Raw genomic sequence first — 25582 nt, 5'->3', positions numbered from 1 at the left:
TGTATGTCTCAGTATCATAAATCTCTAGCTGAATTCTGGGCAGTGATGCATATGTTTTATGTGTACTGTGATTATCTCCAGCCATAATTATTTAATACACATGGTATATGTAACATTTATCTTCCCAAGGGGAAAAATGATGTGTAATTCTGGCAGATTATTTATATTATTTATCCTTCAAATGTTTGGTAAAAAATTCTACGTATCTGTCTTTGAAACACCCCTACTGTTCTATTTTTAAACAGTTGTATGAAAATAAAGAAACTAAGCAGAGTAATCTTGTTTTTACCTATTTCCTCTTGTCAATTACTATAAATGGTGAACATTCATTGAATTGACTGGCTGGTGGGAACTGGCTGACAGTGGGAGTGTCCCCCTAAGTTTTTTATGGATACTTCAATAATGTCACCCCTTGCATAAATTTGCATGAAGATTTGAAAGTTTCATTTGCCACTGGATACTAGGAAAATTTCTGCAATCTTATCAAATATTGAATAAGTAAATTTTATAAAAATAACTCTTGTAGTAAGTTAAGCAATTTAAAAATATTTCTTGCTTTGTGTGTTTGAAAACTAGACAGCAGGCTAATAATTTTTTGCCTTTTCAGATAATTTCATTTGTGTTCTGGCAATAATCAGTTCAGTTCAGTTCAGTTCAATCTCTCAGTTGTGCCCGACTCTTTGCGACCCCATGAATTGCAGCACGTCAGGCCTCCGTGTCCATCACCAACTCCCGGAGTTCACTCAAACTCATGTCCATCGAGTCGGTGATGCTATCCAGCCATCTCATCCTCTGTCGTCCCCTTCTCCTCCTGCCCCCAATCCCTCCCAGCATCAGAGTCTTTTCCAATGAGTCAACTCTTCGCATGAGGTGGCCAAAGTACTGGAGTTTCAGCTTTAGCATCAGTCCTTCCAATGAACACCCAGGACTGGTCTCCTTTAGGATGGACTGGTTGGATCTCCTTGCAGTCCAAGGGACTCTCAAGAGTCTTCTCCAACACCACAGTTCAAAAGCATCAATTCTTTAGCACTCAGCCTTCTTCACAGTCCAACTCTCACATCCATACATGACCACTGGAAAAACCATAGCCTTGACTAGGCAGACCTAAGTGGCCTTAAATTCTAATGTGCTCATTCATTGTATTGAACCAGGAGAATACATTAAATATTTAAAACAGTATAAAAGGAGAGAGATGCTACTTAGTTAATACAGTGAAAACAAAAGCTATATATTTGTTTTCAGTGGAACCCTGAATCTTGTTAATAAAATGAGTATTGCTAATTGCTGTGATCTGCAAAGTACTATTTTTCTTCTTTGTACAAAAATGTATTCATCTAGTATATTCAGTGTTTTAGTGAATAATATAAAGTATTAACTTCAGAATTTTAAACAATTTTTTATTATTACATTGACATCATTCTATATGTTGAATATTTACTAGGTTCTAGAACTATAGAACATATAATTTACATATGGTATTTTTTTCTAATTTTATTTTATCGTAAATATACATTGTACATTAAAACAAACTTGTAAGATTGGCTTTGGTTGTGGCTCAGATCATAAAGAATCCACCTGCAATGCAGGAGTATAAGATGTTGAAAAACAAAGGAGTAAAAGCTGGAAAATAAGTCTCCTGTAATTCTACAACATCAGATGTTGACTACAATATGTTAGTATTTGAGGGACTTCCGTAGCAGTCTAGTGGTTAAGACTGCACTTCCACTGCAGGGGACTCGGGTTCCATCCCTCTTTGGGAATGAAGATCCCTCATGCAGCAGGGAGGCAGCCAAAAAATAATAAAAATTATTTTAAAAGCTGTTAATATTTTGGAGTATATCATTTGTTCTCCTTTCAATGTCTGTGGACATATATTGTAATAGCTATATTGGTTTAAAATACTATGGATGTTCAGTGATTTATTTAAAACATCTCCTCCTGTGTATAGTGAAGGGTGTGGTTATATATTCGTGATAGAATTCTTCTCAGTGTTTTCCCTCTCAGCATCCACGTGTCTAGATTCTCACGGACATGTCTTCCACATCTCTCTCTCTCTTGACAAGTGCTTTCCAGCAATGTGATATTTGGTTCCTCACATCTCTCATTTCCTAGATCTTTAGGGGCCTCAGGCTACTTTGAAAGCTCTACTCCCAGAGAGTCTGTCCCAGAGGGTCTGTTACTTCTGTCTCTCTCAACTCGCCCCTTAAATTGAAGCAGTTAGGATTTTGGTTAGAGATGAGCGAGTTGTGGAAACTGGCCTTGATTTAGGAATGGGTGATCACATTGTAAAGATGGCAAGATGGGCTGCACATAAGTTACTCTTTCAAGCAATTAAATAAAAACTTGAATTAATGGAAGAGGACTCCAGTGGCTCTCCGAAATCCACACCCTGCCTGTTTTTTGAGGAGGGAGTAGCATCAATGAGTGTGGGACTTTCTGTGTGTTATAGAAACTGGAATTACATCCTCAGGAAAGCTATCCATTTGCACAAAGCGTGTGCAAGTTACCGAGTGGATGAGCCTGGTTCTGTGAAAGCAGGAAGGGAGGGACACTCCCCGTGTGTGGTGGGCAATAGTGGTTAGCAGCAGACTTTGGTTTCATACTACTTCTTAGAGCCTCAGCTTAGTGTTTAATATGACTGAGCCAGAGCTGCTCCAGAGTCATGAGAATACAAGTTCCTACATCATGAAACTATCATGAGGGTGAAATGGGCTGAGTTGTGGATGTTGCTTAGCACAGGAAGTCTTAGCACTTTCTTGCAGGTTAGGATAGTGCTTCTCCAACTTGACTTTGGATTAGAGTTGCTGGAGGGTTCAGAAAAACAGACTTCTAGCCCCCAAGTTTCTTACTCAGTAGGTCTGGGTTGAGGCCTAATCATTTACATTTCTAATGAGTTGCCACATGGTGCTGATGCTCTTGGCCAGAGACCACACTTTGAGAACCTGTAGGGCATTATAAAGGCAGGTATTATCTTGAACCAGTATATGATTGAACTCTTTCTTTTTGGCCACCTGCATAGATAACATTTAAATCACTTCCAACTTATCTTCTAGTCCAATTTTTTGTAAGTGATCAGATCTGAATTGTTTTGGATTACTGTAGAAATTTAAAGCTAGAATTACATAGTTACTTTAAATTTTAGAATTTAAAGTCTAGAATTTTGAGGATTTTGATAGCCTTTAAGTATACACATAATATATGAGTATGTAATATTCTATGAGTATATAATGTGCTCACTCAGCTGTGTCCGTCTCTTTGTGACCCCATGGATTGTATTCTGCCAGGCTCCTTTGTTCATGGAATTCTCTAGCAAGAATACTGTAATGGTTGGGTGTTCCCTTCTCCAGGGGCTCTTCCCAACCTAGGGATCGAACCCAGGTCTCCCACATTGCAGGTGGATTCTTTACTGTCTGAGCCACCAATGTTGGCTTGATTTTTAAAGAAAATGGTTTAATAAAAGTCATTTTCCTTTGATATGGACTCTGTATATATTTCTGTTGGATATAGAACACTTGAACATGAGATATTTTCCAGAATTTTAAAATAGATGCAGAATTTAAAATGATGTTAGACTGTGAGCCTTGATTGTTTTTTTCTTTGCTTCCTTGTGAAAGGTCTGCAGGGACTAGGTTCCTCTCATGGCATTGTTTCTGCCAGATGTTTAAAGCAACTGGAATCATCTAGAGTATTGTCATGAGTTGCCAGTGATTGGCCATCATTGTGAGAACAAAGCTTCACTTGTAATTTTCTTGATGAGTGCAAGACAAGGGCAGGCATGAATGTATGGTGTTGACACACTTAATTTAGTACTCCTTCCACAAAGCTATTACATTGACTATTAATTGGCCTTCTGATAAAAATTTCTGCTTAATGCAAATGATGAAAAAAATGCACCCTTGGATACTAGCTGCTGCTTCTGAAAAATTCGCATGCCCTGAGATCTCATTACTGACAGAAAACATATCTTCTTTTGAATGTGGTTAGGTTTCTTTTAAATATAATGATTAAAATGTATTAGACCAGACTGTGGTTAAAAAAAGGCTTAACTTGCAACTGTATAGTTTGTGGTTCTGTTGCCTTGTCTCTTTCTCAACAGTTTGAAAAGCAAAGAGGAGCTTGTCTGTGTTCAGTCCTTCATCAGGCTGTGCTTTTCCAAGGTAAAGCCTGTGTCTGCAGGTGTGAAGTTTAGCAGTTTCAAACCAGAAAACCTCCAGCTCACACTGTATTTTGAAATGTGTGAGTGGTGAATAGGAAGTTGGTTTCTGCTTGTGTTTTCCTGGCTTTTTTTTTTGTTTTTTTCTGCTTTATTTCTCTCTTTCTGGTCCTCTCTTTCTTATTTACTACCTTCGGTTTTAGGATTTTTTCGTCAACTCTAGTAACTTACTCTGGTGATTTTGATGATGGAAGGACCGTCAAGTCAAAAGATCTGAAACTGTTGGCTTCTTCACAATGTGTAGAGATTTTGTACTTTCTGAGTAAGGATTTACAAATTATGAAACTGTCCTGCCTTGCTCTATCTTTTTGTTAGTTTGTGACAACATCCTTTATTCTCTTTTAGTTTCACACCCCTCTGAAGTGAGCATCGTAATTTTTATTTTTAGGAAAAAAATTGGAACTAAGTTTTAACTGTGTCCATTGAGAAGCTATTGTTACATTCATTTCTTAAGTATTAGCAGACTCTGCTTACAGTGGTGCACATATGTGTCCTATAGGAATGACCCCCAGATGGTGTGAAATACAACTCAGTTAGTGGCCTTGAAACTTGTGACTGTCTCCAGGGTTGGCAGTGGTGACATTTGCGACTAGATTGTTCTTGGCTGTGTGGTCTGTCCTGTATGTTGTAGGAGGTTTCGTGGTTTTCCCTGACCTGTACCACCTAGATGTCGATAGCACCCTCCTGGAGTTATGACAACCAAAAGTGTCTCCTGTCAATGTCCCCTCAACAAGTCCCCTATAGTAAAAGGTACTCTTGGCTTGGCAGCCAGATGAAGAAAAATGTAAACTTGTAAACAGCCTCCCTGCATAAGATGTATGTTGATATTTTCTATTCTTTCCTATTCCATTTCATTAGTCCCATACCATTTTATTTAAAAATTCTTGTAAGCATATTTTTCTAGTAGGTCCCTAAGGCACTTAGTTTGCACTTAAAACTGTATGTGGGATAATGATTTACTAAGGGTTTTCTTAAAGTGAGGCACCAGGCTGAAGAACATGCTTTTCCGGGGCTATCAGTAGCTGCTACGTGCAGAGATGGTTCTGAAAAGTAGCACCAGGTGAGGCAGCAGAACTGCCCAGGGCCCCTCCAGCCTGTGATCCAATGCCTACCACCCAAGATGGATGGTTCTGGTCTAGAATTGTGGCTGCCATGGTGTAGGAGACATAGTTTATGCTGTCAGCAGGAGAAGGTGTGTTGTTTTGGGCTTCAGGGATTTTGCACACAGTTCACAATGGAAGATGCCTGTGAGGCTCGAATTCATCTGTTGTTGTTCAGTCATTCAGTCATGTCTCTTTAAAGACTCCATGGACTGCGGCACGCCAGGCTTCCCTGTCCTGCACTCGATTCCATCCAACCATCTCATCCTCTCTCACCTCCTTCTCCTCCTGCCCTCAGTCTTTCCCAGCATCAGGGTTGTTTCCAGTGAGTCAGCTCTTCATCTGTAGAGCATCCATAGAACAAGAGAATGTTGTTATTCCTTTAGGGACATAGATTAGATCTTGGGGTAGAGGGTTTTTTGAGTCTCATCCCACAACATTTAGTTGCATTTCTCTAAAGGAAGCATTTATGTTATGTGTGTGTGCGTTGGAAGCTCTTCCCTTCTCTTTGCATTTGTTTTTCTTATGCAGATACTGTGTGTGAAATATCAGTTACGCACAGTTATGTCCGAGATGATGATCCTTCTAGGCCACAAGTAAGAAACCTTCCAACTGCCTTAAAAATAATGTGTTAAGATTCAAAAAGAAGCATTAACTTTATCTCCTGAAAAATCAGCTCCTGCATTTTCAACATTCTTTTGAACGTATCTTTATGGAACGTTTTAGTTATTTAATTTTTTTGGATAATTTTTTTTTCCTTTAAAATTTTACCTGTATCTCAGATTAAAGCTATGAGAGCTTGCGAAATAGTTGCTATGGTGACTATATATTTAGGCTTTCTTCTCTAATTTAGGAATGGATTTGTGGTCTAAAACCTTATTTTAAAATCAGTTATTCGGAACTGTTACTTTTTTCCACAGAAACAGTATTGAAAGTAATAGTTAGGTTTTAGACTCAAGCAGAAAACTTACTTAAACCAGAAAGTAAAGGAAATTTCATATACTCAGTTTTTTCCCTCATGAATTCTCCAATAAGAAGAAGTTTAGCAGATGGTTTGTTTGTTTTGTGCTTTTTCTTACCTTATTGTTATTTAGTCAGTCAGCCATGTCTGACTCTTTATAACTGCATGGACTGTAGCCTGCCAGGCTCTTCTGTCCCTGGGATTTCCCAGGCAAGAATACTGGAGTGGGTTGCCATTTCCTTCTCCAGGTGATCTTCCTGACCCTGGGATTGAAGCTGCATCTCCTGCATTGGCAGGAGGATTCTTTGCCTCTGAGCCACCAGGGAAACTCCTTTTCTTACTTTATAGGATTTGAAATATAGGGTGTATTGAACCACAAGGGGCTTTGGAGGATTTATTCATTCCTGTAGTAAATATTTACTGTGTCCCTACTATTTGCAAGGCACTGGTTGAGACCCTAGCATCAAATAAAACGATGCTAGTTGCTCCCCCAGTGCCTACTGGCAGTGGGGAGCTGACCTCTAATTTCATGCCCTGGGAATGAGGTAGGAGGCCAGGAAGGAGGCTGCCTTGAGGCCTTGTCCTCCAATGGCTAATAGAACCTTGGAAAAGGGGCTCTGGGGTTCCTGAAGCCTCTGCTCCATCAACCTGGCTCCCAAATTTCCCTTCTAGCTGTCTGTTATGCACGGGAGCCATTCCTGAGCTCTGCCATCCTGACGTCGTCCTCGTTCTTCTTTGTCTTCACAGTGTCAAGAGAGCCTAAAGCACTGATGTGCTTGTTGATGTCTAACATCCAACGTGTTTGTAATGTTCATTGGTTTCTGTGGTGTGAATGCTTTACTGCAGCCAATTTCAAGAACCAGTGTGATGTCAGTGAGTGTGAACTTGGAAACACACCGTACATACCATTTTGTAGTATTTCTGCTCTTTCCCAGGTGGCTCAGTGGTAAAGCATCCACCTACCAATATAGGAGCCAGAGGAGACACGTGTTCAATTTCTGGGTCAGGAAGATTCCCTGGAGGAGAGGATGGCAACCCACTCCAGTGTTCTTGCCTGGAGACTCCCATGGACAGAGGAGCCTGATGGGCTACAAAGAGTTAGACTCAACTGAGCACAGATGCATGGATGAGGTAGATATACATATCCTCAGATGACACATAGCAGTGAAATGCAATCGTGTAAATAGAAAGGGATATCTTCCATGAAACTGGTCCCTGGTGCCAAAAAGTCTGGGCACCAGTGATCTGCACAGCCTGCTGCTGCTGCTCTGCTCACCCAGTGTTTGCAGTATCCAGCTGAGCACTGACGGTGCAGAAGCCACAGCATCTGGGGTCCAGCCCCTGAGCTCATCCTCCAGGAAGTGGATTGGAGTGGAGAGCTTCCTCTGAAGATCTGATTCCCAGGGGCAGTTCATTCCAATTGCTCAGAGTTGTGTCTTAACAAAGCTTCTTTCCTTTCAACTCCTGAGACAGCTTCAGTGAGATTCTCATCAATCAGGCCTGTTTCCTTGCACACTTGTTTACAAGGAGCATATATCTGAGGGACATTATCTGTGGTGGCACCCACGAAGGCGACCACATTAGGGAAGAGCAGCCAGTCTTCTGGAGCACCTGTGCATGGTGGCATTCAGCTTTCCTAACTCTCTTGTGGTTTTTAAGGTTCTGCTGGGAATGTTTGAGAATAGGAACTCTCAATCACTAATTTCAGAGGCTTTCCATTAGTAATTATTTTATTTACTATTTATGAATTGGTAGCACTGCATGGCAGGCATGTGGGTCTTAGTTACCCAACCAGGGACTGAACCCACACCCCTTGCCTTAGAAGCAGAGCCTTAACCACTGGACTGCCAGTGAGTTCCCTTCGTTCATATTATTTTCTGCGGGCAAACTAATAATTGAGTTGAACTTATGTTTTAATCACTTTATGTGGAAGTTTAATTCAACCTTTCTTGGTGAGAATATTGTATGTCAAGATTTCACAATCTTGCATAATAGTCTATTTTATTCATTTATTACACTTAGCAATGCCACAATTTATGAAGTGACTTTTCTCCCTCGTAATTTACCACTTACCTAAGTGTGTTTCACTGTCTGACAGGATTGAATCAGGCAAGTTTTAAGGTGGCAGCGATTTACAAATAATGTGCTTCTTCCAAAGAAAAAGCAGCAGCCTATTAATGGTTTGTTTACATGAAATTTGTGTTTATTTCTGGCAATTTTGATGCTAATTGTCTCATCAGATTTGTATTTTAGAATAAACACTGATCTGGCCAGTTGAGGAGTTTGTGTTTTCCTATCTTTTAGGCTATTTTGCAAGCATAGACTGTTGTTTACACATCCGAGCCGTGGCCTTTTCTGCTTTTGCTCTCACACCTGTGTAGGCAGACCCTGTGCTGTAGAGTCTCTTGTATGGGAGGCGATTTTATTGTCTGAGCAGTTTCCAGCTTCTGGGTCATTAAGATATTTCCAGTATTTTCCATGGCTTCAGAGATAAAACTGTTGATGAGGCACGTGGGCTCCACAGCATCCACTGGTTGGTCTGCTACTGGATCCAAAACACCAAATGCAGATGGTCTCCCGTTGTTACTTTCTTTTCCGATGTCTCTCTCACCTTACCTTTCAGTCCTTGGGTCATTGGGATTGCTGTTTTTAAATTCCTTACATCCGATGTATTGAGTATGTTCACTTCCTCAGAGGAGAGCAGGGTAATGTGCTGGGATGATGTGCCCTTCCAGTTGGGGTGAAGTGTCACCACAAAGGTTCCACCCAGGACCGTCAAATCCAGGGTTCAGGACCCCACGTGGTGGTTGGTTTTCTGGGGTGGGTGCTGTCTTCTAAAAAAATTGTGAGATCCTTCTGAAAGGAACCTTGGGGAGATAATGGTTCTGAGCTATGTCTCCTTGTAATGCCTTGGTATAGGATTCGTGTCTTTAGAAAACTGAATGGTTGAAGCTATAAAGAGCTTAGTTCTGGTTCTGATTGTCCTTGACATCTTTATGTCATTGGAGACATATGGGTTTTGGGAAGGACCGCAGCCCATTTCTCCTTTTGTAGATGATGGGGGTGATTGTTAATATTGCCTTAGCTCTTCCCTAGGTTTTCTTATGTTTGGTAAATTTATGTCACTTTTTGATTTGAAAGCATAATAACACTCAGTGATTTAAATGTCTTTAATAGACATGCTTATGTTTGAGGCGGGGATAAACAGTTAGAATATTTAAAATGTTATTACACTATACTGAAACCCTACACATTGGTTCTGCTTTGTGGAAACACAGGTAGTAACTGGAGGCTGAGGTGACTGGTATACTAGATCCCAAAGTGGATCAGCGCTAAGCACTTGGGCTGGATTGTGTTTGGAATATTTCTTCATACTTCTGACAACAGGATACTCTACACTTTTATGCTCACATTTAAAGGAAAAACACTAACAACACTAACTTAATTCCTTTACAAAAACTGGTTTGGGTAATTGTCCTGTAGATTTAGTACCAATACCAACAAAAATGTAAGCATTTTGAGTTCGTTGTACTCAGATTGACTTTTTACAGCCTAAGTGTATTTTCAAAATTATTGCAAATCAGATGCTAGTTTTTTAAAACTGTTTTGCTTTAACATTGTTCTTCTTGAGTATCTGTTGCTGCCCTTAGCAAGGCCCCTCTGCTGTTGGCCATGATGGAGGGTGTGTCCTGGGCAGTATCCTGCAGGGTTTGAAGCCAAACCATTGGTCTGAAATGCACGTGGGCAGTTCTGCTACATATAAGCAGTGCTGGATCAAAGCCAGTTAATGCAACCTGATCGGTTTCCCTTCCACTGTTTGTTTGTTTTTCTAATGTGGACCATTTTTAAAGTCTTTATTGAATTTGTTACAATATGGCTTCTGTTTTATGTTTTGGTCTTTTGGCTGTAAGACATGTGGGATTTTAATTCCCTGACCAGGGATCAAACCTGCACTCCTTGTGTTGGAAAGTGAAGTCTTAACCACTGGACCACCAGGGATGTCCCTGCCAGTATTGAGTGGATGCTCTTTGTATTTCGAGGCTAAGAAGGGTCAGCTCCTGTCATTTAGTATAACTTGGTTGTTATTGCCGTTACTGTAATCACATTTTTTAAATAGTTAGGAATTTTGTTTATGATTCTCTTGCTGCTGCTGCTGCTAAGTCACTTCAATCATGTCCGACTCTGTGTGAGCCCATAGATGGCAGCCCACCAGGCTCCCCTGTCCCTGGGATTCTCCAGGCAAGAACACGGGAGTGGGTTGCCGATTCTCTTATTCTAATCCGTGTAAAGTAAAACCTTATTTCTAGGTTTTAACATTTAATATCTAGGTTTATAAATAAATTTAAATTAAAACCTATTTATACTAGGTTTTAACATTTAACATTAAAATATTTATAGAGTAAAATGAGAAGATGAAGCAGAAAACGTAGCAGGGGTGTGCTTCAAGGAAATAAAAAGAATTTGAGGATATTGAGAAGAGATGTACACTCTGATACTATATAACTGGTTATCAGAGTGATGTGATGGAACTTAAGAAATATGAATTGGTATTTAATTGAATGTTAGAAAATGTGTTTTAAATTCTGTCTTCATTGTCTTAGAGGGGAGATCTGTGAACCTACTGAAATTACATCCAAAAGGCAATGTGTCTGTGCAGTTTTGTTCTGTGGAGAAGGTTCATTCATTCATTGCTTGCCACATAGTAGGTGTGTGGTGTAAGTACAAGAATAAAGCTAGCTTATGATCTTTAGCCTTATGATCTGGTGTAGCATTGTATAATCAGCAACGCGTTGTGATCCTTCTTAGAGGAAAGGCAGAAATCACAGCTGGAGGGTTAGGGGCTCTAGGAATATGCAAGACCCCTTGTTTTGCATCAGTCTGCTGTTTCCTGGGATTCTAGACTCAGCTAGTTGAAACGTACTTCTGGCTTCTGAGAATAATGAGACCTGGATGTTAGGGTGTTGAGAAGCAGGAGGACGGTAACGGGGACAGTTGGTCTGATGCCTTGGACTGAGGTGCATGCTGCGCTGCTCACTTCTCTCCTCTCGCAGGCTGTGTTTTTCTGGGTGTGTGAGCAGAGGGGTGAGGTTAGGACATGGGGCCCAGAGGACTTGCAGTGACTCAGCTGCTGGTATTAGCTTGCCTACACTTCTCAAAGGGGTTGCAAAATCATGCAACGTGACATTAATTCATCATGTATTTATTGCAGCATCTTTCAGACAGGAGCAGGGTGGAACACAGAGGTTAAAGAAATAGACCCTTTCACAAAAAAGCCAAGAGCTGTTTACAGAATCCTCATTTGTTGAGACAAGCATATTATGAAGATGAATTACCTACTTAGTGTTATTTGAACAAATATCTGAGTATCTATATTTTGTATATCAGTGGACTAAAAATTTAGCTTTTTCCTATTCTTTTATTATTCATCCCCTATCAGTAAAATTATTTTAGCACGAGTGTTACGGTAACTTTAGGTCCCACTTGTTGAAAATATATATCGATGTCACCTTCCTTGAGAAAGTGCTAATGTGCCTCCTCGTGGTAGTTCAGTACTACTTATCATGACTCCGTGACACTCTCCTCTTCCTGGCTTCTGCGAAACCATGTTTCCTTGAGTTTACTTCTATTCGCTAGTCAATTCTTAAATTTCTTCCAAAGTGAAATTGGAGGAAGAGAAGAGAAGCCTGCCATCTCAGCTTTGTGCCTGTTTGGTTTGGAGTTCCCTACATGTTCCACATCCAGACTGGGACCTTAACTAAACTCCTGGTTTCACCCACCACCCACTGATGACATTGCCAGTTCCGTATCTTTAACCTTGAACTCCCCTTCCCATCCTGGAACCCCATCTCCAGGTGTCTCCTGGGAGCTTAATCCAGTGGGTACCTCAACTGAAGGCATCATCTTTTGTCTCAAACTTCTTTGTCCTTGTCCTTGCCCCCTGACCAGCCACCCAAGGCAGACAAACCTAGAGATCTCAGGTTCAATCCTCTCCTCCACAGTGGCCCCATCTACCAAGTACCAAAGCCTTTTAACTAAGTCTCAATTCTGTATTTTCATAATTATTTAATTGTCTTTTTACTCCACTGCTTTCCCATGAGTCTGACCTCTCCTGACTTCATTATTGGGCTAACAAGTTGTGTTTACCCTTCCAGTCCTTTCTCCAAACTCCTCCAAACCTTCTGCAGAATAAATGCAGATCACACTGCTGTGCATTCATGGTTTCCTTGTGGCAGCCCTTCATCTCCCTCCCTTGATAGCCTCAATCTCTTGATGCTCTCTCTCTCAAATCATCAGGGTAGCTGACATTTATTAAATACTTGTAACCTGCAGGAACTTCCAAACACGTGGTCAGAATTAAATACACATGAAACAGTCCTGTGCAGAGCAGAGACAAGAGTGAGGCGGAGCTGTCCAGGCCCTCCAGCTGGGGGTCATCTCTATGAGCCTCACCCATCCCAGGAAACCCATCCGGGACAGGCAATCTCGCCCTATTGAAATGAGTGGAGGACACTGCACATGATGGGTGACCTTGACTCGAACCCCTATTCCAGATCCACGGTGGGGAAGTTTTCTGTGAGACGTAAATGGAAGTAGAGAGCTTGGCTATCTTTAGAATACATTCTCCTAGAAGTTAAGCTTTCCAAACTCTTTGTGCTTGTCTAAATCCATTAGGTGGCACTGGATTTCAAAAGATTTTTGTGCAGTTTTAGTATTAAAGCAATCTGTGGATTGGGGGATATGTTTAACTTCTAAGGTATTTCTTTTCATCTGTCAAATACAGGGGAGAAAGGATTGACACACAATTAGTATTTATTCTGTGTTCTTTTTTTTTTTTTTTAAACAGTACTAAGCAAGTTATACTACTGAAGAGTTGTTATAAAGAATTTTATTATTTAGTTACTTTTTGAATAAACCTGCCAGCTGATTAAAATGAACCTAATTTAATCAGCATTGTGTTGCATACTGAAGATAATTTGGGATAATGTCAAGGACATGTTCTCTCTTCTTTGTGGAAGGTGGTGAGATAATGAGTGTAGCAAAAAGGAGTCAGAACATGTTTGAAGTTTTTCATCTCTGCCTCTGGCTGGATATTTAAAAATCACACTTTGTCTTTTTGCATGCAAATTAATCTGAAAGGCATTTTGTAATGTAACATTAGAGTTATATTTTACAAAACAAATTTGTTGAACTCTGATCTTTTGCTAATATTGGCTTGTGGTTGTCAGAATGAAGACTGACTCTGTTACGAATCAGCATAAACCCAACTTTCATTCCGAGCTTGGAGGGAGCAGAAGTGATGGGTTTGATGCGTTTTCAGTGGGAAAGAAATCACCGAGAAGCGGTGACTCCCAGTTCTTTCACTGTCACCTTTTCTGACTCACCTTTTTTCTCCTGTGTCCCCTGCTGCTCCTCAAAGTCAGTGCTGTAGAATCTTCTGAATTTCTGTCTGTTAAAGCAGTTAAACTCTCTTTTTTTCCGATGATGCCTTTTAGTTGGAAGCTAAGCTATCAGTGGGAGTCTGGTTCAAATTGTGAAGTCAGCAGTTAAGGGATTACTAACCCTGAGTAAGTCCCCTATACAAATGGCAAGTTGCCTTGGAAACAGGCTGGTTCCTTTAGTTGGAAGTGTGATATTGTCTGTAAATGCCGGGGATGATGGTTTTTACCTTTATTGCACCACCTCTTGGACTAGCGTACTGAGAGGCTTTCTGCTTGACTCCTTCTCAGTACTGATGCCTTGATGGAGCCAGAGCCAAGTTTTCATTTCTTGTGCTTTTAATTTTAAACACAATCTGCAAAATTTAGAACTAAGGAAGCGATCCTTTAAATTTCTATTTTAGGATAGGAAATTTTCCTTTGCTGATTGCCAAAAAAAATGAAAGTACTATGGCTCCCTGGATTTGACTGGCAAGGAATTTTAGTGATGAGTCATATATTCAACAGTGGGATCAGCAATGGGTGATTAGGGAGAGGATCCCTGTGAATGCATTGTTCTGTTAGGTGGTTATTTTGATGAATCGGGTGGGTTTCTCCTGGGAGCCTGGAATCACCTGATCTGCAGTCCATCGAGCACAGAGTCAGGGCGTAAGTTGGTGGGAGGCTGTGCTTGTGACTTGAAGCTTAAATGCATCCCTGCTTCCCTCTTATGTAGATGTTTCTCTCATGCTAGATGCAGGGGTGGTGAGGGCATATGGAGACAAGGCTTTCAGGCCAGTGGAAGAGGCACTGGCTGAATTTAACCTGGCTAGCTGAGGAGGTAAAAAGACTAGAGGGTCTTCCTGGTGGAGGTCTCAACTTGGTTTCTGCAGGCTCTCCAAATGGAGGCAGAAGTTCTGAAGTACAGGATGGTAGGATGAGCTCTTACGTCTCATGACCCAGTGGTCCTGCCTGGGTAATTGTGGTGCTGTGTTTCTGGGCTGAGCAGTCACATTGCAGCTGTCATCCCTTAGGTGTGTGTGTTGGGGTTTGGGGAGAGTTGAATCTGGTGCCCCAGAAATGACACATCTTTGTGGGACAAAGGAGGGAGGGTCACTCAGGCATACTTACTCCTCAAAGCTCAGGTGGCATGGCTGGGGCTGTGGGTTTTGGTAGTGAACCTTTAAATCACAGGTATTGACAGAAAGGCTCTCTCTGTGTGTCTTTTCTATGTGTGCATATGATTTTGGCTTGCCATTGTGTCTGTCTGTTTCCTGTGTGATGTTGGGCTTTTGGTTAATAAAATATATATTTTTAAATTTAGATCCCTAATCCCCAGACCACGGCATTCATGAAGGAGTCACTCTTGGTGGAATCTCTAATTTGTGATTTGTTGATGCAGCTGTTCCTGAGTCAATATGTAACACTTACTGATTGTCAAGCTAAATTGTGTACAGAATAAAACAACTTGTGGTTGAATCCTGTCTCCATACCTTGCTGATTTTTGGAGAGATGTATGTGAGAAGGTTGGAAGAGTGGCAAGGTGGCAGGGGGCTACCCATGGATGAGGACCTGCTGCCTCTCAAATCTTAAGCTCTGGAGCTGGAGGTGAAGACAGATTGAGGTCAAGGCTCCTGGTACTGTGCAGGGAAAGGACTCCCACTCTTTGCTGTTCCTAGCTTAGCCAGGAGGAAAAATAGCTAAGCCTTCAGTGTGCTTATGGCATTTAGAGTTCTTTTCTAAGCTTTGGGCTCTTTTGTTTTGATCATTCGTTTTTTGTTGTTGGTGTCTTTTTTTTTTTTTGCATCAGACAAGATACACTTAGTTCTTGAAATGCTGATGAAGCAGAGAATTAATCTTGCATACATAACATTTAAAGTTTTTCTGTGGCAAACTTGAGATTCTCTGTCTGCCATGAGTTAGCTGTTATCAGCATTACTACTATTATAAACCACCATTGGTGCAAATATATTCTTTTACTAACGTTTTCCTTACTCGACCAGTAAAAACAGTAGCTTTGTTTAAATGAGTTTTTAATGAACCAGGAGAGCAAGTAAGCCTCAGAGAATGGCTAAGGATTTAGTGTTGCCCCGTCTTTAAAATGAATTCAGTCATTAGAAAGCTTATGAATTGATTTAATGGGTGTTTTTTTTTTTTGTCATGTCTATGTAATATTTTGTTATTACATCATTACATTTGATTCTGAGGTTCATATGATTCTTTCCCAATTTTACCATCATCTCTTCAAGGGAAACCTGCATGTCTTATAAAGTCACAACAAATGCCACCTCCTCCAATTTGGAGTCAACCTATATATGTTTGATTTGCCAGTTTCAAGATTACTTTGTTCTGTCTTACTGTGCAGTCTTGCTTTTTATTAACACTTCAACAATAGTTGTAACCTCATGGATGGGTACAAACAGAACAGTGGCTCTTGGGGATGGGCTTGGGATGGGGAGAAGTTTGCATTGTCTGACAAGTGGGTCAGCCAGCTCATGGCTACAGCATTTGCATGTGTTCATTGTGGTTTGCGGTTGACACACTCAAGGCTATTAGTTGAGCATAACTCAAATTGAGAATCTAATTAGTCTGAAGGCTCATTGGGTGACAGAGTGTGTCACCCTGAGGGACAGCAGAATTAAATCCCAGGTCTAAAATGTAAGCTGGGGAGTGTCGTAGGTGAATATATATTTCACTGTGACTTCCGATGAAGCATGATATATTTATTAGGCATCCTGGCACCCCACTCCAGTACCCTTGCCTGGAAGATCCCATGGACGGAGGAGCCCGGAAGGCTGCAGTCCATGGGGTTGCTGAGGGTTGGACACGACTGAGTGACTTCACTTTCACTTTTCACTTTCATGCATTGGAGAAGGAAATGGCAACCCACTCCAGCGTTCTTGCCTGGAGAATCCCAGGGACAGGGGAGCCTGGTGGGCTGCCGTCTATGGGGTCCCACAGAGTCGGACACAACTGAAGCGACTTAGCAGTAGCAGCAGCAGTGACCAAGAGATGGTACCTTCTTAAGGGATGCTGTTGGCTCTTGTGGGACAGTGACTTCGATCATAGACAGGTGGGAGCTTCTGATTGTGATGGTCTCCTTGGTTGCTCAGGTAGCAAGGGAATATCTTATCCCCCTATGTGGTATATTGTTTGAAATGGCACTGTTAAATATTTTTCTCGTTAGTTTCCCTTTTTGTGAGTAGATAACATAATCTGCTAGTGTGTCTTAGCTTTCATTTTTTTTTTTTTTTTGGCCGTGCTACATGGCTTACAGGTTTTAGTTGTTGGATCAGGGATTGAACCTGGGCCCATGCAGTGAGAGCACTGAGTCCTAACCACTGGATCTCCAGGGACTTCCGTAGTTTTTCTTTACTTTTATTTGTGTGCCACAGGTTATCAAGTGTGCTTTATGGGAAACAACTATATGTGGATTTTTTTTTTAAAAGGAATGGATAAAGCAAAATCCAGGAACCTAAATACTTGATCTATTTTACCTTGTTTTTAAAAGTGCTGCCTTGAGTCAAAAGACAAAAAAAAACAAGTAAAGGTCTTGATGCGTGTGGACCTAGGAGAAGGAAAAGCCGTTTCTGGAATAGTGATAGTTTAGAACAGTGTGTCACAGAACAGCCTCACTTTTGTCGTGAGGTGCACGCATCTCCAACTACTTGGTTTTTATTGTGATTTTTTGGGAATGCTGCACTGTGCTACAGCTCCCACCTTTGTAATGCATTTTCTCTCTGTTGCGTTTTTTCTTTATAGGCACATCTGCCTATGAAACCTCCCTGCCATTGTTCAGAGGTGTTATTTTACATGATGTCATCATTACTTTGGGGTTCAAAAGCATCATCACCATAGTCTCTTGTTAGGAAGAATATTGAAAAATGTGGCAAGCAAAGTTCCCCACCAGAAGCACAGTCACTCTTTTTTGGTGATTGGTGATTTTGTTTTGATACTGTAGACCAAGTGATTCAGTGAAGTCTGGCTTACTCATATTTTTTAGGTGAAGAAAGGGTCTTGAAGGCATCTTCAAGTTCCTTGTCATTTTTAGTATTTTTCCATATGCGTTGGATCTTCTCCAGGGCCAGAAATATGATGCCTTTCTAAAGAGTTATAGGTCTTTATTTCAAAGTCAAACAATTCAATACATTAATGTTGAACATGCTAAAGACATTCATGAGACCCATAATAATTAACTTTTTCTGGATATATGCAGACTGTACATGAAGAAATCAACAGAGACAGTTGGGTTACTTTAAGGCTAGGGCAGTAAAACAGCTTTAGAGGGTGTGTGGAGCCCAGGCCCAGAGTCTTGGTGACTTCACTTGGACAGCTACTTAAGTCCCCTGCCATTTCCTGTATGAAGATAGAATCCACAAGATCTTTTGATTCTTAAAAAAAAAAAAAAAAATTCTGGGACTTCCCTGGGACTCCAGTGATTAAGACTCTGTGCTTCCAATGCAGGGGGCATGGGTTTGATCCCTGGGTCAGGGAGCTAGGATCCCACATGCCATCCCCAACTCCCAAATAAATAAAAGGCTTTTCTGATTAAAACTGAGTGACAATATCTTTAGCGCAATTACCTCAAGTATGTTCAGAAACTTTTATGTAGTGGTATCAAAATAATGTGAACTTGGTAAGGTGGGGTATTACCTGTGGTTTATCCTGAATGAACAGAATTCAATTCCAAGACTTGCAGGTGCTCATAGCCTGGAGATTCCGCGCAGGCCGTGCTGTTGATTTTTTAGATGCTCCAGGGCAGCGAGGTGGGAAGTTAGATTTGAACTTCCAATTTCAGATTCATTGTATACTTCCAGCTAAACTCTAGTCATATGAATCTTTTTGAGTCTCAGTTTTCTTTTCCCTGAAACAAAATGTAAAAAGCTGCTTCATGTTTCTGTGAGGGGTTGAGGCAGGTTGCAGGGCATCTGCAGAAGAACTTCACTCTGTGGTTATTACGATGCTGAATTTTTCCAACAAGCCTTCTCCTTTCGTTTTCCTGTTGTTTTCCCCTCTTATTACTGGTGTCAAAGAACTTTGCCTCAGCTTCCAGTTACTCTTGGAACTGATCCTCAAAATCCCAGAAGTCTGTGTTCATCAAACACCACGATATCGCTTTAATTTTAGGTAACAGTGAGGGTGCGCTTATGTTCTGGAAGCTGATGTGCCTTCTCTCTTATGTGTCCCAAGTCCAGGAGGAGAGGCCAGGGCTTCGAGTAGTTTCCTGTTGTTGCCACAGCCAATTCCCACAGACCAGTGGTTTGAAACACCACACATTTATTAATATCTGTCATCATTTTTGAATAGTATTTATTGGGCTGCATTGAGTCTTGGTTGTGGCATGTGGAATCTTCACTGTGGCGCTCAGACTCTCTGGTTGTGGCACACAGGCTCTCCAGCTGCATTGCACATTTTTAAACTTATAATTTTGTAGGGTAGGGGTCTGACATAGGTAAAATCCATTCTTTCCTGGAGGCCCGAGGGGACAATTCATCCCCTTGCCTTCCGGAGACCCCCACCTTCCGTAAAGCCAGCAGTGTACCATGTGTCTAACCATTGTCACGTTTCTTCTCTGACCACAGCCGGGAAACAGTCTCCATTTATCCAGACTTGTGTGATTAGATGGGGCCCACTGGACAGTCTCCCTGTTTGAAGGTCCTTAATCTGAATTACATCTTCAAGTCCCTTTCGCTGTGGAAGGGCAGTAGCCACAGATTCTGAGGACGTGGGTGGGCAGTCATGAGCATTATTCTGCCAACCTCACCACCATCCTCTTTTGAGATGAGGAGACGTAAGGCTTAGGGATGGCAGAGAGGTCAGTGGATTGGGCCAACACCCATCCACGAAGTAAGGTTAGAGCTGGTTTTGATTGTAGTTCTCTCTGATTGTGGGTTCTATGTCCTTATCCACTTTGCTCCATGCAGTTTTTTATTCATAAAAGAGGCCACCCTCGATCCTCAAGTGGTTTACATATGCATTTGCATGCAATGTTTATGACATGGGTTTTCTGCTGTAAGGTTCTGGTGTCTCAGGCAGCTGAAATGACTTGTTCCAAGGGAGGTGGAAATGTGTGGCCAAGTTCGGAGTTTTATTTATAGGTGGGTCATCTTAGGTGTTTCCAGGGACAGAGAAGCCCGTTGGGCTACAGTCCACAGGGTCGCAGAGTTGGACATGACTGAGCATCCATCACTTTCACTTTCGTCATGGCTGTTATCCTAAATTCTCTCTTTTCTTGTGGATACTTTTTGGGTGAATGGATCACAAGAGTGATGAAATAATAACTGTCGAAATTAAAAATGAACTTTCAAAAACAGTCTACTTCATGGGCAGCAGTGAAGGTTCCATCTGTTAAAATATGGGTTTGAGTCATGTTTCACAAATTGAAGAGCAAGACGTTTCCTTTATTTTTTGAAGGGCACGATAGAGTTTTTTAATATGTGATGTTTCTGTGAAGGTCTTGTTTTCTTTTGCTGTGCTACTGTGTATTCTTGTAGAGTAGATTTTCTAAAATTACATATCCTTCCCAATTTAACACAAAATTACTTTATATCTGCACCTGGCATTTAAATTTCGGTTTAAAAGAGAGCTGTAGAATTGTATGTTTTTGGCATATTGCAAATCACCAACTGTGATTCTGCCACTGAAATTCAAACAGCATTTGTTCATGACACAGTCCAGATTTTATAATACTTGTGTTTTCTAAAAATGCTGGAGATAATTATTGAAACTAATATACGTGTGTAAGTTCTTCCATCATGTGTGGCATTTAAGGACTTGTTCTCTGTAATTTTCAATCTCCATTTTCCGTTTGCAGAAAGGACTTTATTCTTAGGAGAACACATCATTGTGAAAAGTTAATAACAAAACTTGAATTTCATTTGCTTCCAATTAAGCGCCAAAATGTCAAAACTTAATATCTTCAAAATGCATATGAAGCCACACACCTTGTAAGAAGTCTGATGAAATTAAAATCAAGTACAGAAATTCAAAATCCCGATGAAGAGCTTGAAATGAATATTCTTAGCTTAGCAGGGTTACCAAGGAACCTTGACTTTTAGTTTTATTTCCCACACGGAAATTTTTAAATTGGATGTTATGAGAGGGATGAGCAATCTAGTGCAGAATCATCAAACTATGGCCCATGGGTTAAGTTTGGTTCATTATCTGCTTTGTATATAAAATTTTATTTAAACACAGTCACTGTCATTTATTTATGTTTTGTGAATGGCTATTTTCATGATAGAATGCAAAGTAGAATGTTGTGACAGAGACTGTATGACTTGCACAGCTCCAAAAATATTTAGTCTCTGTACATTTTTAGAAAAATGTTTGCTGACCCTGATCTGTAGAATGTCTATTTTTAATCAGAGGAGATGTTGTGAGATAAACAGGTTGATAATGTATACATATATATACCGTTTGTGAAAACTAGTGTATACATACAAATACTTTTCCATTTTTTACAATTGCTAAGGATTTCTTTTCCCACTGATGTTGCTTATTATAAGGTTGAGTGGCCCAACTCCTCATCCGACTTTAATTTCTTCTTACACTTAGCCTTCCTTCAGATTGTTTAATCAGCTAATTATATAAGATGCCACAGCAGGATTCTGAGCTTCCTGTTTGTCTACATATCTCTATGACCTTATGGTGGTTTTCTTTTTTGTCTTATCAATTGATGGATGTGAATAGAATTAATTAAAACTGTAATTATAAATACTTTTCATCATCTGTGAATTCTTTCAGTCTGTTAGCTAAAAGGAGTTGAAAAGACTTGGGCTGGAAGCTGAAGGCTTGGTTCTTTTGGGGTGTGGTCCTGTCTCTTCTTTCCTTGGAACGCTAAGCTGAGTTTTCTAGGCATGAGGTTGGAGGGTGAACGGCCAAGGTGTTCTGTGCCATGGAACTTTTGTCTTCTTTGAGATTTTGAAGAAGCGCTGCCACTCTTTAGTTGTAAGAAGAAATAGAGTAAGTTGAATAGAATTTATACAGTACTTGGTAATACTGTATTATGAAATTTTTCAATTTTCAGAAAAGTTACAAAAATAGTACAGAGTGTTTTCATGTACTCTTCACCTATCCCTAACGTTAACATCTGACATAACCATAGTATCATTATCAAAGTAAGGAAACGAACAGTACTGTACATACCACTGTTAGCTAGTACATACCACTAATCTATAGCTCTCATCTGATTGCCTCTTTTCCACTAATGCCCATTTTCTAGTCCAGGATCCAGGCAAAGACCTCATACTGCATGCAGTTTGTATTTCTCCCTGGTCTCCTCCAAGGTGCATGGTTTGGTCAGCCCTTTACTTTCCTAGTCTTGATATTTTTAAAGAACAGGAGTTATTTTATGGAATGTTCCTTAGTTTGGATTTGTCTGTTGTTTCCTCTTGATTAGAACAAAGTTATGTGTTTTGGGCAGGAGTACCATGGAAGTAACGTCATATACTTCTTGGTGTATTTTTCACAGAGTACATGCTGTCAATATGTCTTATTACTTAGCTAAATGCTGTCTGCCAAGTTTCTGTCCTGCAAGATACTATTTTCTCTTTTTAATTAAAAAGCATCTTATGGGGAGATACTCTGAGATATGCCCACCTCTGATCATATTCTTACAATTAATGTTAGCATCCACTGGTACATCTTGCCTGCAACAGTTCTGACTGTGGAGATTGCCTAGTGATGAGTTCTCTCTATTTTTTCCATGTTTACTAATTTGGATGCTCCAGTAAGGAAGAGCTGTCCATTCTCCATCATTTATTTCTTTGATTATTTGATTATGTCATTATGGACTCAAGGAGGTTTAGTTTTCTCTTGAGTTATAATCTAATGCTATCATTATCTGTTTACAAGTGTCCCAGATGGCTTTGGTGATTCAGAGCTCCTTCAGGTTGGCCCCTGATTCCCTTAGATGTTCTCTCTAGCATCATAAGGTGTTTCAGGCTCATCATGTATTTTTCTTACCCTGCCCCTGGAGTTAACTGTTTTTCTTCGGACTTCTAGTTCATTTACTGGAAAATGGTATTAGAAACCAAGATTTGGTCATTTGTATCCATTGGTTCTTGAGTCAGTAACTTGACATTGAAGCAATGTCATTGCTTTAAGGATCTCTCAGTGGACAGAACTAGGACATACATGTGTGGTCTGCACACCACACATGGATTCACATCCATCTTGCCTGCCTCCCTACCTACTTATGAAAACCTTGAGTTCATTTCGATGCCTCCAATTCAAATCGAATACTACAGTTAATTTCCTTTTTTTGTCACTTCTGTTTCTGAACTTTGTAAGAACTTTGGCTCTCATTATCCAAAATATTTTTCTTTTTCATTCATTCTTGAGATGTGTGTGTAGTAGGGGGAGGAGGAGAAGGAATAGTAATAGTAGTAGTAATGGTAGGAGTAACATGAATTTCTAAACCATATGCTTGTGGGAAACAAGCTTACTAATTGAATACAATGTTTCTGTTCCTGTCCTTTTTCCTTTAGATGTACTTTAAACAGTGAAAGTAATTTTCCAGAGTTACTTAGTTCTTTTCTTCCCCACCCTTTTCTGTGTGGTTGTATTTTTCATTTGTTTCAGGTTTATTTGATTGTGTTCCATTTTAGATTATCCGGCCTCCAGACCCCCACCTTGCCTCTTGGTTGATTTCAATTATTTATTTAAATATTTTAATTACTATGATGGCTCTAAGAGTCAGAGTTACAGAAAAATATGTTCAGGAAAGTGTCACCACCCCATTTTCTTCATTACCTGCTCCCATTCTCTTTCTTTCAGCCCTGTTCCCTCATTAGGCTACCAGCCTCATTAGTTTCTTTTATCCTTCCCGTGTTTCTTATGCACCATGAGCAGACGCTTTATGACAGTTCATATCCCCTTTTCCCACATGAAGGGCCCCTTATTACCCTATGCTGTGTATACTACATGTCGTATATATGTATGTGTATTTATATATAGGTATTTGCACTTTCTTTTCCGCTTGATATACTATCTACGAAAAGATTTAAATCCACTCTATCCCCTTTAGCATTCTGTGACACAAAACCATTGTATTATTTTCCACCTGTAGAATTTTGGATATGAAATGTACAACTTAGAAACGTAAAAGTATCAAAACCCAGGGCAAGCCTATTTCTCTGAAGTTCCTCTTCCTAAAATGTAACATTCCTGGGTGTGTAAATCTCACTATTTACACCAAAGATGGTGTAAGTTTGGGGTTGTCCTTTTAAATGCTTTTGTATATAACTGCAAATTCACCTGTCATTTCTAGCTGGTAGCTGTGTTTGATGAGCAAGACCCACATCATGGAGGTGATGGCACCAGTGCCAGCTCCACAGGCACCCAGAGCCCAGAGATATTCGGCAGTGAGCTTGGCACCAGCAATGTCTCAGCCTTCCAGCCTTACCAAGCAACAAGTGAGATCGAGGTCACCCCTTCAGTCCTCCGTGCGAGTAAGTGCATATTTCATCTTCATTTACAGGGATGCCAACTTTTGTTATTCAGGCATGCTCCTGTGAATGGAATTCATTATCTGTTTAAAATTGATTAAGTTTAGAATCTGGGCAAATGTCTTTTGCAAGAGAGATAAGTTAGATTCTTTACATTTTTGGATTGAGCTTAGATTACTTTGGACTGGTAAACTTTTAATAGCTCACTAAAGATCAATAAGGATAATATAAAGTTATATTACTTGAATTTTTCTTCCTATGTATTTTGTCTGAATGCTAGAACAAATGGAAGTAATCAAAAGCCTTCCATTGAAACAAAGCAGAGCATGTTTGATTGACAGTCAACTTGGTTATAATCGTTTCTTGATCTTTATCTGGAGCGGGTCTGCGTTATCTTCAGGGATCTGGAAGAGCTGCTATGAGATACCATCTCAAAGAAAGAAAATATCGGACTTAGTGAGTTTAGAGTAGAAATCCTAGGATGCAGAGTGCCCAGGTTCCAGGACACTAGCTTGAAGAATTCTGTAGCCACTCCTGCCATTCCTTCACTTCTTTTACTCACAAATGTGAAGAATGTCTGCTGAATATACTATTTAGTGTTTGTAATTGTATAATCTTATCATTGAGCAGTTGGTAAGAGAAAGAAGGCCTATTTCAAGAAATTTATGTTAGAAATCACTTATCTTTTAGGCACATCTAATTTAGAAACATTTAAGTTTTCAAGTAGAAAATTTAATCTTGTGTGATATTATTGGTAGTCTTCAGTGGATCTTCACATAGAGATTTGGAATGATATATAAAAGTAATATATAGAATATAGTTAGATAATTTTGAAAATATGCAGTTTTTTCTTGCAAAATGTATCTTTGTCCCCACTTTCTGTATTGGTAGCAGTCCACAGCGTCTTGGTAATTTGCTTCTAGATATTTATAAACTATTTCTGCTCCCACTGTCCCTTGAAGATATATACATACACACACACATATATTAATATGTATACATATGTATTATTATATTACTATATAATATCTCCATATTTCTGTCTATCTATGGAGAATAAGGAAAGAACATCAATTTAATAGTTAACACATCTGATGATCCAAAATGTGACATGATGTGTACCATGTGTACACATGTGAAGTAATACATAGGGTGTGCACAGGTCATTTTCTTTTATTATATACTGACTCATAAGTCCATGCTTCAATGATTTTCTGCTTGGAGCAAACGTGTTTAAAAAATGGATTGCCTAGTTTCAATTTAAAGAAAATTTTAATTAAATAATAGTGAAAATATTCATAGGTGCCTGATGTTTGGAAAGCAGTGTCTTTATGTGAGTAATTACACCAATATATATAATGAAGTACAGAATTTTTTGTTGTGTTATTGTAGTTTTTTTATTCATGTGTTTTATATAGTAGGATACACCTTAAATTTAGATA

The 25582-nt window shown here is 39.9% G+C and overlaps 1 protein-coding gene across 50 annotated transcripts in view; it reads left to right on the top strand.

Moving 5' to 3' along the window:
• PARD3 (par-3 family cell polarity regulator) overlaps positions 1–25582 on the top strand; it is a 579141-nt gene that overhangs the window by 195570 nt on the left and 357989 nt on the right. For 48 of the 50 annotated variants that reach the window (XM_086334618.1, XM_086334607.1, XM_086334597.1 and 45 more), the window contains one exon: positions 23963–24143. In XM_086334618.1, the coding sequence (XP_086190744.1) occupies positions 23963–24143 (181 nt within the window). Of the gene's footprint in view, positions 1–7214; positions 7406–23962; positions 24144–25582 lie in introns of those variants that run through there. The other 2 variants (XM_086334593.1, XM_086334594.1) reach the window with 2 other exon arrangements.

This window comes from Bos grunniens, chromosome 13 (assembly GCF_055505025.1).
Source record: "Bos grunniens cultivar Pamir isolate PY7600 chromosome 13, Bosgru_T2T1.0, whole genome shotgun sequence".
NCBI classification, from domain to species: domain Eukaryota; kingdom Metazoa; phylum Chordata; class Mammalia; order Artiodactyla; family Bovidae; genus Bos; species Bos grunniens.
Note: the sequence above shows the minus strand (reverse complement) of the source record. Positions and strands in the feature narration are given on the sequence as shown.